The sequence below is a fragment of the Otolemur garnettii genome, unplaced genomic scaffold (genome assembly GCF_000181295.1).
Source record: "Otolemur garnettii isolate 467f Iridium unplaced genomic scaffold, OtoGar3 scaffold00065, whole genome shotgun sequence".
NCBI classification, from domain to species: domain Eukaryota; kingdom Metazoa; phylum Chordata; class Mammalia; order Primates; family Galagidae; genus Otolemur; species Otolemur garnettii.
In genome coordinates, this window is record NW_003852460.1 from 9779604 (window position 1) to 9795803 (window position 16200).

The 16200-nt window shown below is 42.4% G+C and overlaps 1 protein-coding gene across 2 annotated transcripts in view; it reads left to right on the forward strand.

The window, feature by feature from the left end:
* The window catches only part of FRMPD4 (FERM and PDZ domain containing 4), a 531361-nt gene that overhangs the window by 468049 nt on the left and 47112 nt on the right, over positions 1-16200 (forward strand). For both annotated transcript variants that reach the window (XM_003793053.2, XM_012807155.1), the window contains one exon: positions 8626-8671. In XM_003793053.2, coding sequence (XP_003793101.1) covers positions 8626-8671 — 46 coding nt within the window. The remainder of the gene's footprint in view (positions 1-8625; positions 8672-16200) is intronic.

Here is a 16200-nt window from a genome sequence, read left to right on the forward strand (position 1 = left end):
CTCAAACTCTTGGGCTTAAGCGATTCTCTTGCCTCAGCCTCCCAAGTAGCTGGGATTCCAGGCACCCGCCACAATGCCCAGCTATGTTTTGGTTGTAGTTGTCATTGTTTGGCAGGCCTGGGCTGGGTTCGAACCCACCAGCTCTGATGTATGTGGCTGGTGCCCTAGCCACTGAGCTACAGGTGCCAAGCCATGGTCCGATTCAGCCAAAACAAGGAAGCTTCTGAGATAGTGAAGAAGGTAAGGTGTATTATTTAAAACCACACTGTAGTAATGATACATGTTAAAATGGGACCAGAACACGTAGGTTCCTTGGGCAAACATCAGAACAATTGCCATGGGCCCAAATCATAAATATGCTATACACTGTCCTGGATTTCAGGGTTGGCCCATTTCTAGCCACTTGCTTGTCTTTACTCAAGGATCTGTGCTGGAAACTGTGAACATGCATAGAGAGGAAAGAAGGGACTAAACCAGGGAAGTCGTGTCCTAGCTGATTAGAATAAAGTAACAATTCTAAAAGGCTTGAGAAATGTTAGGAAAGGAGCTGCCAGTGAAAACTATTTCTCACTATAAAAGAAGCCTTTTGGTTTCTTCTCAACAAGCACCCCATTTTTCTCTGTCATGTGATCTAAACCATGGCTGGATCACTTATCAATGGAGCCCACAATGCCTTGACCCGCTTTCTCTTGGTGTCTGTCTCATTCATCCATGGAAATGCGTTTAAGGAAAATACCTACCCTAGTTTTTTTGGTATTTTTTTGTACTTTAAGTTTATTATGTCAGTTTCCTTTCAATGGTATTTTGTAAGAATGGCTCTTAAGAATCACCTAGAGGGCCTGCTAAAGAACCTTCCACTTAATGATTTCTCAGCTGTTGGTAATAACTACTTCCTTGCCTGCATTGCTATCTCAGCCCTGACTGGACTCTTGCTTTCATCTTGCCCTCCTGCCATCCATTCCCAGCTTAGTGGCCGGAGTGACCTTTTAAAAACCTGTATTTTGACATTCCTCTGCTCCGACTTCACAGGTAAAGCCTGACTCCCTAAATGGCCTGTCAGGTTCTTGCCCCTCTGACCTCTAATCTCTAGAAATCTTCCCTACTCCATAGCAGACCCACACGACATCCCTGTTCTTCCTCAGACATCCGTGGCAGGTCCCACCTTAGGGGCTTTGCACTGGCAACCCCTGTGCCTGTAAAGGTCTCCCCCTAGACAGCTACACTTTATCTACAGATGGTTGCTCAGATGTCATCTCTTAATGAGACTTAACCTGTCCACCCTTTTCAAAAAGGCACAGCAGCCCAACACTTGCAATGCTCCCTTTTCCTCCAAGTCATCATCAGCATGCTATATTTTACATACATGGTACATTTGTTGTTTATTTTTTACTGAATGCCTTCCCTCTATAGAAGGTGAGCTCTGCCAGGTCTGATTGTCTGAGGTAGCTCAGGGCTTCTCAATCTCAGCACTGTTTTGCACTGGATAATTCTGTAGGATCTTTTGCAGCATCCCTGGGCTCTACTCATTAGCACTTCTAGGTGTGGCAATCACAAGTGTCTCTAGACATTGCCAAGTGCCCCCTGAAGGGTAAAATCACTCCCATTGAGAATCACTAATGTATCCCAAATGCCAGGCCCCAGGTGGATACTCAGTCAGTATGTCCTAAAGAATGAATGAAGAACTATTTGACATCACACATGTGTATAAAATAATTTAACCTTTACCTTGTGAGATCTCTCTACCTTTTATCAATCTTAAATACAAGGACCACTTTCATCCATTAGTCAAATAAGTAGTACAAAGGCCAAAGACAGCATTCATTGCGCAAACGATGAATTAAGAGACCCAAAATTAGGTCAAACCAAAACAGATATACATTGCAAACAAAACACTTTTAGCTTAGGTTACATTGTTCGCCTTTGTTAAGCTAAGAGAGTTTTAGCTGCACGTGTATCTGTTTTGGTTTTCCAAATTCAGAGTGCCAAACCTGAATTTTATTGCAAAAGTTTACAAAGTACAGTAAAATCGAAAGTTTGTAATGATACAATTTTATCAAGATGCTAATTTTTACAATAATTGTATCAATTACATGGATTTTAACCATAACAACCTAATATTCCTCACAAAGAAAATCACAGCTTAAGCCTTAAATACTTTCAGCAAAATGAGAATTAGGCTTGCAAAGAATTCTGGTTTCTCCCTAGGTCCATATTCAAGTCATTGGTTGTATGCAAGCTATTTAATTCTAAACCTAAAATTACAATGTACTTTAATCCTTTCTCTGCAAAATTTAGATATATGCACCACAATGCAATACCAATTGTGCCCTCCAAATTATCCCTTATAGTGGAGCATTTTTATTCCAACACGCTGATTGGCTCTGCCTCTCCCCTAAGTTTATTCTTTTTCCTACCGCCCCAATCTTCAAAAGTCTGTAATTGCCAGCACGGTGGCTCACGTCTGTAACCCTAGCACTCTGGGAGGCTGAGGCCAGTGGATTGCCTGAGCTCAGGAGTTCAAGACCTGAGAAAGAGCGAGATGCCATCTCTAAAAATAGTTGGGTGTTGTGGCATATGCTTGTAGTCCTAGCCACTTGGGAGGCTGAGAGAAGCGAATCACTTGCGCCCAAGAGTTCAAGGTTGCTGTGAGTTGTGACACAGGGCACTCTACCCAGGGCAACAAAGCGAGACTCTGTCTCAAAAGAAAAAAACAAAGTCCATAATTAACATTACAAATGTGCTAATCACAATCCTAGCAGTAAGAGCATCCTTTCCCATACTTCAGCATGTTTATATAAGACAGTTGTTTTATTTGTTTTAATGCAGGTTGCAGCCTAGGGGGGAGCCATCAGCTTGGATACTTCCCTTCCTTGATAAGGGAGATATGTTCAATTTTAAAGCCATTTGCACCCCCTTGAGTGCCTATTTTTAAAACATAGTTTTCAGACTTTTTATGGGAAGATGGTATTATAGTTATCTATCGCTGCCTGACACATGCAATAGCTTAATAATTATCTTTTATGGTTTTGTGGGTAGACTGAATTCATCCAGATGGTAATCACTGGAGTCTCTCATGTAGCTTCAGTTAAATGGCAGCCATGACTAGAGCCACCCAAAGGTTTAATTGGGCTGGACATTCAAGATGGCCCCTTAAGTCATATGTTGTTGTGGGACTTGGACAGCTGACATGTCTGGGGCTAGCCAGGCATCCTTCTCTCCCCAGCTCCACACTGCTTTTCCACATAGCTAGCTTTTGCATAACATGATGGTCATGGGTTTTTGGATTTCTTACATGGTAGCTGGCTTCCCTCAAAGTGAGCATTCCAAGATATCCATGAGGTCCAAATGTCATGCAGTACCACTTCTACAATATCCTATTTGTCAAAAGTGAATCACAGGAATAGTCCAGATTCAAGGGCAGGAGACTACACGAAGGTATGAATACAAGGAAGTATAGTTAATTGAGGGCCATCTTTGAGGCCCTCAATCTGCAGATGGGAAAAGATGAGTGATATGATTATCCAGGTTTTAGGATAAACACATATTGCTTAATAATATATCTTAAATTCTCTTTGCTTTCCCTTTGGCTATCAAACTGGTGGCCTTTTTGATCAGCAATATAACCCCTCACTCAAGAGTAAAATGGTAGCAGGAGAGACATTGTCCATAGAATTGGTAGAAGCTAAGCCAGTGTTACAGGACAAGTTCTTTATCTCTCTGTTGCCCTGATGACCCTGATGGCTTCATTATGCCTCTTTTCTTCCATAACACCCCCTGAGCATAATTTAGAGACAACAAATTAGCCCTTTCCTCTTCTTTGTAAGCTTCATCAGCAATGGGCAAAGTGTAAATGCTTCATATAGTCTGTGACAAGAGTACACTTAACCATAATATGTTGACCTTTTCTGAATGCTTGGTCATCTGGACATTTCCATTCCCTGCAGCTAATGGCTTCAGTACTGTTAGGGATTGATTCAGTGGATAATTATAATCTCTATTCAGAGCGTTGGCAAAGGTCAACTAGATGAAGCATTAAACCCCCATTCCAAATGTAGTCTTGTGACAACTTTTCTGAAAAAGCTGCTTCCCTTCAGTTTTGCAAACAACCAACTAGGCTGACACTACATTATGGCTGGTTATCAAATCAGAAAAATCTTAGTGTTCTTTTTACATCTCCAAGTTCAGATGGGAAGAGAAAATGGAAGTCAATGAAGTGGTTTTGTTGCAAAGTACCCTAGGATTGAGGAAAGGCCCTTCTGAGTCATGAATCATTGGAGAATTGCTGCTAGTCAGTTCTTACTCCCATCCACAGTAGCTGCCCACAAGCAGAGAATTTAAGGGCTGGGATAGATGCACTAACCTGCAGAAAAGAGTAGTTTTTAATCTCTATTCAGAACTCTGAAGTGCAAGAAGAAAGAGTCCTGTGTGCATGTGTTTACCTTAGAAGCGAGAGTTCAATGCCCTTTCACCGGGCCTTACCCCTTTCTTTCCAAATAAAAATGCTGCACATCAATCCACGGAGTTGAAGTTAGAATATCATTTTATGGTTTACAAAATTCTTTCATATACAGCCCTAATTTACTTCTTCATTTGCCATTCAAAAGCCTAACTTTTCAGCCTTCACAGATTGATTACTTACTTCCACTTTTGAAGTTTCAAATCATGTAGTTTAACTTGTTTGGACTTAATGTGTTGAAAGCAAGACTCTTGAATTTTGACATAAAATACCCTCCTATGTATTTTCATTATTTGATTTTTTGTTTGTTTGTTTTCCCCGTCTCTGAGAAATCTCAATGCCCTTCATAACTCTGTTAAATTAGTATCGATCTCTGAATTGATTCAATCTATCCATTTGGTCTAGAAGGGAAATATACAATAGCACATGTCAATATGATTATGTATTGCAATTTTAAAATGGTGTAAATATAAAATGAGAAAAGCAGTTAAAGAAAGGTGCTAAACTATGCCTCCGTGAGAAATAGAGAAGACCAGCTTTAGCTTCGTTGTTCAGAGGGATTTGAACCCTGAGACACCACCTCCTTCAGATCTGGGGTACTCATATAGCTTTGCTGACTGCAATAGAATAATTATAAAATGGATGTGATGCTTAAGTGCATCCTACAACCACGGATGCTGAGTCTCTCAGACATGTTTCAAGGGACTCTCCCCCAAAAGAAATAAGACCCAGGTCTGGTGACATACTAGGGAGGCTGAGATGGGAGGACTTCTTGAACCTAGAAGTTCAAGGCCAGCCTGGGCAACATGGCGAGACCCTGTCTTAAAAAAAATTTTTCTGGGCAGCACCTGTGGCTCAAGGAGTAGGGCACCAGCCCCATATACTGGAGGTGGCGGGTTCAATCCCGGCCCCAGCCAAAAACGGCAAAAAAAAAGAAAATTTTTCTTTTTATAAAAAGGACAAGAAGAGACTTTTGTCAAAGAATTACAAAGAGAGGAATTGAAGGCAAATTTGACAGAACTAGTTTAGACTACGTTATCCCTCAGAGATCAGCCTGTGATTCAGGGATTAAAATGATGTTTTTAACAAACTCAACCAGTTAAAAAATATTGGTACTGCAATTTGAAATTAGTCTTCAAAAGCAGAAAATTTGCATGGAATTTATTTTGAACTCATTCTTTTCTAAATATGCTTCTATTTTTAAAGATCTCTAGCTGTTTTAGGTCTTTCTAAAAAGATGTTAGCTGAATACTGAGATATGGCATCTTTTGTTCTTGATTCTAATCATTCTAATAAGGCTGCTTGAAAATGGCTTAGATCTTTTTTTTTTCCTCCTTAGGATCTTAGGGTTAATAATTCTAAGGGAGCAAAAACATTGTGGATTTAATTTTCCTTATCTTGCAGATTATAATAAAATAAGTATAATGAGGGGGGAAAAGCAGAAGAGAAGCATGTCTCCAGTCTTGAAGATAAATAACATATTGGAATATTTTATTAAAATTCCGATAACTTCATTTATTCATTAAACAGTAAGATTAATGTTAGCCTAGGTTATTAGCCAGGTGTCATGGTGGTGCCTGTGGTCTCAGCTACTCAGGAGGCTGAGGCAGGAGGACTGCTTGAGCCCAGGAGTTTGAGGTTGCTGTGAGCTAGGCTGACCCCATGGCACTCTAGCATGGGCAAATGAGTGATATTCTGTCTCAAAAAAAAAAAAAAAAGTTAATCTAGGGTATGTTTCTTGAAATTTACAGAGCACTACCACAAGACAGAGGACTTCAAAGATAATGGACATAGGTGGCACCTGTGGCTCAAAGGCGTAGGGCGCCGGCCCCATATGCTGGAGGTGGTGGGTTCAAACCCAGCCCTGGCCAAAAACTGCAAAAAAAAAAAAAGGATCACGGACATATTTTGAAAATTAGTTCCTATTTTCAAATTAACAAGGTGTGCTGAGCAATGCTTCTTCCTCAAGTTCTTTTTTTGTTTTGTTTTGTTTTGTTCTTCCTCAAGTTCTTGACAGAAAAATAATATTCCGTGTTGGGGACATGATGGGTAGAAATGACTTTTGAGATACTTAGAGATAACTAGGTCATCAGTCTCTCTTTATTAGTGTAGCAGACAGAATATATGATGGAACCCAGTGATAGTTGTCCCCTTTTATTTGTAGTTTTGTGTATTTCTCTCCCTTTTAGTAGGGATGAAACCACCTAAACAATAAAATATGGTTCACTTTCCATAAGTGAACAAATAGTTATGCCACTGAGCATTGCACTAGAGAAATGTAGTATTTGTCACACAGCCTTATGGGGTCCTGCCCATTCTCCCACCCTCCCCGCTACCTCATGTTCTTGCTCTGATACTCGTCCCCCATTCTTGTGTTGACCTTTTTGTTATCTCTTCTTAAGGCTCTATTCCTCTCTGTCTTAGTCAATGATTGTTCGAACTCAAAAAGTCTGATCCATTCAAGTCCGTTGAAAGTAAGAGAAACTGGGAATCAATGTAGCAAGCAGCTGTCAGAGATGCAGTCATAAGGTGACTATGTTCTTTTCCCATTGCCCCTTGAGAACAGCTCCCCAGAGCCAGTTCTTCCTTAGCCCTCGACAAAATCTCAGGCAGGTCCCATAAATACCCAAACAGGTTCAGAAAAATTCTCCAGTCACTTGTATACTTGTGATCCCCGCAATTTGTAATTCACAGTTAAAATGTTACCGTAAAAGTGTCAAAACTCCCAACTCCACAGACTTCTCCCTTGCCCCTTTCGGGCCTGGGAAGCCTGCAGTAGGTGATGGGACATTACCCATCCTTTCTCTAATTGCCCCAGCATTCTGCTTGAACGTTAGCTCCTTCCGGATTGAAAGGAGCGATAAGGGAAGATCTCACTCGATTGGCACCAATATAATCCAGCTTTGGTTGCCTCTAGCGATGAAAGATAATTAAGGCTGACTCTTTCCCCTGTGGGTGGGGGACTTGTGGCTCCTGTGTGCCACCCTCCTGCCTGCAGCAGCACCATCACCTCAAGTGTTCTGCGTCTTCATGGAGTCACAGGTGTAGTCCACCTCTCCTGTCCTCTCTGCGTGTCCTTCTCTCCTGCCCTGTTTTCTCTTTCCCTGCCACACAGGCCGGTCCAGCCCAGCCAGAGCAAGTAGGGCAGCCACAAATTAGTACATTCTAGAAACGCAATTGTAGTGGCTTCTTCAAGGGAGCAACCCTCGTAGCAGACCCCCTTCACCTTACTCATTAGAGAAATCAATCACAAAAGCAGGTCATTAATGACAACCTAAAGTCGAAAAAGTCAGCTAGTCTTCCACAAAATGGCAACTGACCTTTCTCCTACTCATGATTTCAAAAAAAAAAAAAAGGAACAAAGAAAGGAAGGAGGAAAAGCTATTATAACCCATAATATGATTTTCCCACAAGGGTAGGAGTCCTTTGAAAGGTTTTGGTTACTTGGAGGAAATGAAATAAACCATTATACTACATTGTTCTGCTTTTAGCTCTGAAGTGTTCCCTGTTGTGAGCAATATTTCCAATCAGTGCGTGTCTGAAATGTATTTATCAGCCCAGGGTCCTGAGCATTATTTATTACCAGGTGCTCCCTGAGCCACATAGCGTAGGGAAGTGATGTTTGCCGGGATGCTGTTTTTACACGAGAAACCTACAGTGACATTTTTCTTTGGCGATCCTGGTCCTAAGAAGATAATGATGTTCCACAAATGGAGAGGATTTTAAAAAATCTCTTGCCTTCACAGAAAACAACAGAGAAATTTTTAAGCAACAAAGAAAAGGAGGCGAAATTTGGAAAGTCAGAAGGGGAGAATCAATTTTGCGAGCAGTGGAAAATGTAGAGACCAATTGAGTTGATGTTTCTAAAACCGTTCCTCCCTCGCAGAATTTTATTTTAGGGCCCTGCTGTTTGGCAGCTCAGATAATATCACCCAATGCAAACCGCCCGGGAAGCTTTCAATTGGGCAGTTTGTTACACTTGGGAAACACTTGATTTGGGTTTTTTATGTGGTCTGAAAGCCCACTTCGGAGCTGTTTGATTTCCTCTGCCCTGGGAGTCAAAGCAACATTTGCCAACGCATCAGACATTTCATTTTGAAAGAAAACAGTCACTGCTTAGAGTCCAGGCTCTGTACGATTCATAAATGTTTGTTTTTCTCTCTTAACAGAAGCTGCAAAGAATCGATACTCCTGACTGTCATTCAGCCTTATCCTGTAAGTATTCTGTGAGTAAAAGAGCCGCTGAATGATCTCAGCCTCGAGTCTCCTCTGCCCAATCCAGGAAAACCAGGAGGATGAATCACAGCAGAGAAAACTAACATGCATTCACAACACAGGCCTCAAAATCGTAATTAGTGCACTTTATACTCCATGGGAGCAAGCACAGCCATTATCGGAAAGGAAGCAAAGTAATGCGTTTCCTAAATATCTTGAAAGGCAATCAGGGATTCAGTCCTATGCAACTTTCGCATCTGGAAATCACACCAACTCAAGACTCTCTTCTAGTTTCCAGCTTAAGAATCAGAAATTGTGTGGGAATACTGAATTCTAAGAGGTAGAAGCACAATTGTCATGCTTATCCTCATCTAAACAATTTGGTAAAGACCTGGATATTTTAACAAAGCCCGCTTTGAAGGCAGATAGTAGAGGAAATACAGCTGTGTCAGGTGATTTCAACCACGCTGGTTAAGAAGGTGGAAAGCGATTTTAAAAACTGGACTGATTTCCGACTTCAGGTCCCATGATTTTTTTAAAGCCGCTTTATCGTGGTATAATTGACCTACTGTAAAACTCACCCGTTGTAACTATACCGTTCAATAGATGCTCTTCATCAAATGGACCGAGGGGCACAACCATTACCACATTTCCATCACCCCAATAAGATCCCTGTCCCCACCCTCTGTCCTAGGCAGCCACTAATTTACTTTCCATCCCATAGACTTGCCACTGCTCGTGAATTTCATACATTGTCAGTTGAACTAAAAAATACTGAGGCAAATTTCTTCAAACTTTTCCCCAAATGGTTACTGTCGGTCTGGCCTTCATACGGAGCGGCACAGATTCCAACCTGCTCCACTGTCTGTTTTCTTCCCGGTAGAATTCAAACATTTCTACATCAATTAAAAGGCTCTCTCTGGCATTAGGCAATTTCCGTGTTCTGACCAAATTCTTTCTGTTCCCTGTCCCAGAATTTTTCTCCTAAGCGCCGGGGGCCAGGCATTTTAGGTGGGAAATAGTACATATTCAGGATTCTAGTAAGGCTACAAATAGAACTAAGACAATACATTATACCATCCAGGATGTAACTATGTATATTAAAAGCTCAGTTTAATCTTGACTGTTACTTTTTAGTCCCATTTCTTTGACAGAATTTACACATACACATTTAGACTTGACGACTACAGGAGGCCCAGGATGTAAGAGAACCAAAATTGGAGGTCTGCCCCCAGCACTGTGATGGGTGACACCTTAGCTGTTCAGAAACAGCTGAGGTCTCCTCATCCGTCCGAGGAAGGATGAGATGGCATCTCGTCTGAGGGCCCTCCCACGCCGCCATCTCGTGAATCTGTGATTCCTTCCATGTGCTTTGATAGAAAGTGCAGCTGGGCTGTTTTTAGATAGTTTTTAGTTAACTAAATTGTCATTCTCACCTACTTCTAATCCATCCACACTTTCTTGATTTGTTTGCAGTAGACAAAAAAAAAAAATCGGTAAGGCCAACGTAAATGTCTATAATAAGTGTGTGCTCGAGCAACTAGATATTCCGTTTGGAACTCCACGTTGACATCATCTTTCCTGAATTCTCTCTCCCCACTTTTATAACCTATTAGAAATGCACAAGAACCATTTGATTCCCACCAGGTTCTTTTTGCAACCTTGGGTGCTATTTCCCCCCATGCAGCAAACTTAGAGAGTTTTGCATTAAACTTTAAGGTTGTGTCTTATGCCTTGGCCTGCTCTTTTAGCCATTTAGGTCTGTGTAACTTGCTATTCATTTGAATATTCATTGCTCTCAGTGAATCATGGCAGTTCTTTTGAACCGATAATCTACAATGTTTTAGGCGTTTGAGTGGCTGTCAACTGTTGTGCTACAGTATCGAAAGGGAACATTTAGCCACAACATTTAACAGCAAGTGTTGCTTGTTCTTGTGGCAAACAGCTGCGCCTCTGCTTGTGGTCACTCTGCCCCCGCCTGCTCATTGCAGATAAATTCTCATCCTTCCCTCTCCTTTGACCAACACTTCTTTTTGAAATGCCCACTGGATATTCTGTTCCCACCACCTCCTCTGCCTAACCAAATCAGTTTCTTTGACCTTTCACGTTTTAACCTAAATCCTAAATGTTACACTGGGGGGTTTCAACCTTGGTATCATTGACACTTGGCCTCTGTTGTGGGGACATCCTGCATTATAGGACATTTAGCAGTACCTATGGCCTGGACTCATTAGATGCCAACAACACCCTCCCTCCAAGTTGTGATAAACCAAAATGTCTGTAGACATTGCCAAATGTCCCTTCAGAGCAAAATTGCCCCTAGATGAGAACCACTGTCCTTCCTGTACTGTTCCAGTCCAGAGTGGCTTTTTATCCTCTGAATTATGGAACTTGATATAAAGAAATCAAAACCCCCAAAGTTACTTAAATAGATACACTGACGTGGAGAGCAGATGGAAGAAGAGACTGCAGTTTTTACTTATATTTTTATGTTTGGATTTTTCTACAAGCAAATTGCTTTTTGCAAAAAAAAAAAAAAATTAATTGGCTTTCATTTATTTGCTAAACATCTTCTTGGCAATCAAGATTGACATGCAGAAACAGATGACCCAGCAAATCAAAAGAAAGTTCATAAATTCTACATTTATTACAGATAATAAAAATTAGCGTTTCCATTTCTTTTGCAACTTTCTGGCCAGCGCTTTTCACGTTGCACCAGTTCTGCATGATACAGGCTAAGACAGACATCGAGCTAATATTTACACCTTCCTGCCATAGTCCACATGTGCCCAGGACGCCCAACGTGACCCAGCCACAGAAATCAATCTCCAGTGAGGCCCAGATCAAGAGGACCCAGGACAAAAGTCTTGGGATCCCTGAAATTCTTTGATAAGAAGTTTTGGTGGTTTTTGTTTATTTTTTGTTTTTGAGACAGAGCCTCAAGCTCTTGCCCTAGGCAGAATGCTGTGACATCACAGCTCACAGCAACCTCCAACTCCTGGGCTCAAGTGATTCTCCTACCTCAGCCTTCCAAATAGCTGGACTACAGGCACCTGCCACAACACCCAGCTATTTTTTGGTTGCAGCCGTTATTGTTGTTCGGCAGGCCCAGGCTGGATTCGAACCTACCAGCTCAGGTGTATGTGGCTGACACCTTAGCCTCTTGAGCCACAGGCACCGAGCCAGATAAGAAGTATTTCTTAACAGGTTGCTGCCTCATTTTGAGTATTACGGAGCCCCCTCCCCCATCATTTTTACTTCTTGTGCAAAGTACAGAAGGAAATACATACCAAGAAAAGTCCGGGTCAGCAGAAACCTTTTCCTTAGAGACAACCAGTATGAACATTTTAAACTATTTCTCTCCAGTCTTTGTTCTAATGCCTTCCTCAAGAGCATATTGTATATACAATTTTATTCTGTTTCTTTCACTAAATGTATCATAAGCGTTTTCCTGTGTTATCCAAAATCCCTCATATGCATCATTTAAATGGCTACAAAACATTACATTCAACCAAGATTGACTTACCCAACGCCCTATCATCAGGCCCTTCACAGTGTCTTTAATGTTTTGCTGTTATAAATAATTCTGCAAAGAACATCTTTGTGTATAAGTCTGCTTCAGGATTTAGTAGTATTTACCCAGGATGGACTTTTAGGAGACTTTCTGGGTTACTTGTGGATTTTGTTTGCTTCTAATAAACCATTTGCTTTCCATGTCCTGTTACCTTCTTTTTTAAGTATAGATCTTTCTTGGCCAGCTTCATCTTTCTTTCCTTTCACTCAGCCTTCTCCAGTTTCCAAGTCCAGAACTAACAAAACTTCCCAGCTAATCTTACCTGAGACAGTATTCAAAACGTCTCTACAACCTCCCTTCATACAAAGCCAACTCAATAGGACATGGGTTAAGTCATTCTCTCAGCTGGAATGGCCCTGAGCTACCATAATTCACATCTCTTTCAGTTATTTCTAGTCCAAAGAGCTGAGGAAACTGCTTGCCTGCCACCACTTCCTAACTGCCTTTGCTACGTTTTATGTACCTGAGAGAGGCTACACGCCTCCTCGTGGAAACCCCAGTGTAGCAAATGCTGTCAGAGCCTCAGTCATGCTCTCCTGACATGGGTCATACTGAGACCACTGGCCCACTTTCCAATGGAGATCACAGGTGACTCTTTGCCTGTGTGCTCTTTCCAGCCCCAGGACTATGCACTTAGAGCAAGCCACAGTGCTGAGGAATTCTCACTCTCAGAGGGGCGGGGTTTGGTGTTCTCTTAGGTGATGGATAGTCAGGTATGGCCACAAGAAGGGACAGGAGAGGCGCAGGATAGAAACATTTGTCCTACTTACAGGTCCTAGGGAGACTGCATGCCAAAAATGTGGGGAGGTGTCACTTAGGAGGGAACCACAAAGGAGCAGACTCAACCAGTCAGGTGGGCAGCAGAGAGACAGAGAGAGAGAGAGCGCGCGCGCGCCCGGGGCAGGTGCCTTTGTCAAGGGTCGGACTGAAACATACACACACAAAAAGGTGTGAGAGGATTTCATTGATGTGTCTAAATGTCACTAGGTCAAGGGAAGGTGCCATAAGGTGGGAACTTATGGCAGAGGCCTGCCTGGTCACACTGGCACACCAGATCACCTGGGTGGGGTGCTCACTGCCTATTTGTGGGGGCTGGTGAAGCAGCAGAAAAATATGAAGCTTTCAAATTTACAATCCAAACAGCCACTCCGGCTGTGATTGACTGGAGCTGGTGGATAAATATCCCAACTCCCTCTCTCCTCACACAGAAAAATTCTGAGGTCTTCCTTGTTTCCCAGAGTTCCCAGCAGGAGTGGTTCCTGAGCTCCAGCTGCCTGTAGTGATGCTTTAACAGGGAAGGCTTTGTTGGCTGACTCCCTCTTCCTCTGTCCCTCCCCAACTCACCTGCCCGGGATTCCTGGGAGCACCTCCCAAACCAGCTTGCTGCCTGGGACTCCCTGTCTCAGGTCTGCTGATTGTTAGGCTAGCCCCCACCAAATGTTTCCACCATGTCTGCCATGAGAATTACAGCTTCAAGACCTTATACTTCAGTTCCACAAATTAGTCTTATTTATGGAATTTTTTTCCAACTATGTCCCAGTAACTTCTAAGAGCATCTAAAAGCATCCAGAGCATGCCACATTCTATTGTCGCCACTCAAGCAACAGCAAATTTGGAAAGAGGTACAAGGGTTGATTATGGGCCTGCTAATTTTAAAATTAATTAACATCAGGAGAATCTGATTATTCTAAATGGTAATTATTTGTCATTTCCACCACAGGATATGAAGTGCTTGTGATCAGCACCTACAGGTTGCTAAGAATTAATTCACCAGGCTTTTGAGTGGTGCACATTCTATATTTTTTGAGCAGCAAAGAGATGTGAGAGTTAAAGCTGTAGTCATGACTGCTTAACACTACCCTACATGCCATGAGTAACTGCCCCAAGTGGAATAAGCCATGAGGTTGTTGTTTCTCATTAAGTAGCCCTCAGACTTGGAGAGCTTACGTTTTTATTATCAAAAATTAAGTTAAGGTTCAAACCCCCGTAGCACAGTGGTTATGGCGCCAGCCACATGCACCGGGAGTGGCAGGTTTGAACCCAGCCTGGGCCAGCTAAACAACTGCAACCAAAAATAGCCAGGCGTTGTGGTGGGTGCCTGTAGTCCCAGCTACCTGGGAGGCTGACGCAAGAGAATCACTTAAGCCCAAGAGTTTGAGGTTGCTGTAAGCTGTGACACCAAAGCACTCTATCGAGTGTGACATAATGAGACTGTCTCAAAAAAAATTAATTTAAAAAATATATATCCAGCTGGGCACAGTGGCTCACATCTATAATCCTAGTACTCGGGGAGGCCAAGGCAGGTGGATTGCCTGAGCTCACGAATTCAAGACCAGGCTGAGCCAGAGGGAGACCGAATCTCTGAAAATAGCCAGTTGTTAATGGTGGGCATCTGTGCCAGCTACTTGGGAGGCTGAGGCCAGAGAATCACTTAAGCCTAAGAGTTTGAGGTTGCGGTGAGCTGGAACGGCATAGGACTCTACTGAAGGCAACAAAGTAAGACTCTGTCTCAATAAATTAATTAAAATAAAATAAATAAAAATATATGTTCATTACATGAAATGGTCACAAACCCAGAATAAGAAAAATACACTTGTCACGGGTTATTAGTTAGAAGTTTCTCCTGGGCTGGGTGTGGTGGCTCCCACCTGTAATTACTAGTGCTTTGGGAGGCTGAGGGAGGAGGATCACTTGAGGTAACATATCAGGGTGTCTCTAAAAAACAAATGAAAAAAGGAAGTTTCTCCCAAGTCTGGTGACTTCACATTTTATATGACAAAAAAAAAAAAGGTATTAACAACCTTGGCTATTGAGTTGCTCTTTCCTCCTAGATAACTATTTTTGTCATAAAGGCATGGTAAGTGAATACAGGGATGAAGCTACAGGAAGTGGGCGTGCTGGAACTAGACAGAGAAGGGACAGGCAGCCCCAGCGTGGCAAGTTCTATGATATGGGGCTATTTACTTTGGGGACAAATAATCCTATGTACTTCCGTGACCCCTGAGAACATCATTACTTTCTAAGATTATACCAAGTGATGTACATCCAAAAAACTAAGTTCGATTACCTATACGTTTTATTGAGGCAAGGAATTATGTAGAACATTTTAGAAAAAGATGGTAAAAAATTAAATTTAAAATTTGAGATACACAGAAGACTAAACCTTAGTATCTGGCACCCTGAATGCATGTGAAATACCTCCTTCCCAAACAGGGCTGGGGAAGTGGGGTGCTGCTGCTTGGAAACATCTCACTAATTAGAAGTGTCTGTTCTGGGTGGCTTTATTACAGCCGCTTCACTTGTGCTCGACTCGTTGAGCCAATGTAAATACCGCCTGCTCAGACTCATTACGGGAGAATAATGTTTTCCCTTCAGCAAAAAAATGACATATCAAAAGTAAATGAATTCACCACTGTATGATTTGCCCGTTGATCTTCACTAAACTTTGCCTTTAATTACAAAGATACTGATGAGACTCGCTGTCACATCACTTCAGCTCTGCAGCCCGGCCTGAACCCCACGGGCAGAGCATGTTGAAAACTATGCTTTTTGGAGGAGGAACAGCCATTTGGAGATCTTTTTAGGTTTTGCTTTGTTTTGTTAAAGGGTAGCCATTCTCTTAAAACATCTTACATAAATGGATGAACTCAAGCTCTGGGGGACAAATCACCCAGCCGTCCTTTCTAACACACGACTCATAGCAAAGGATGAGACAGGTATGGAGAAGCACTTTAGAAAAAACAGGATTGGCTCGGTGCCTGTGGCTCACGTGGCTAAGGGGCCAGCCACATACTTGGGCCCACCAAACAACAATGACGGCTGCAACCAAAAAATAGCCAGGTGTTGTGGCGGGCGCCTATGGTCCCAGGGAGGCTGAGGCAGGAGACTCACTTGAGCCCAGGAGTTGGGAGGCTGCTGTGAGCTGTGATGCCACAGCACTCTACCCAGCTTGAGG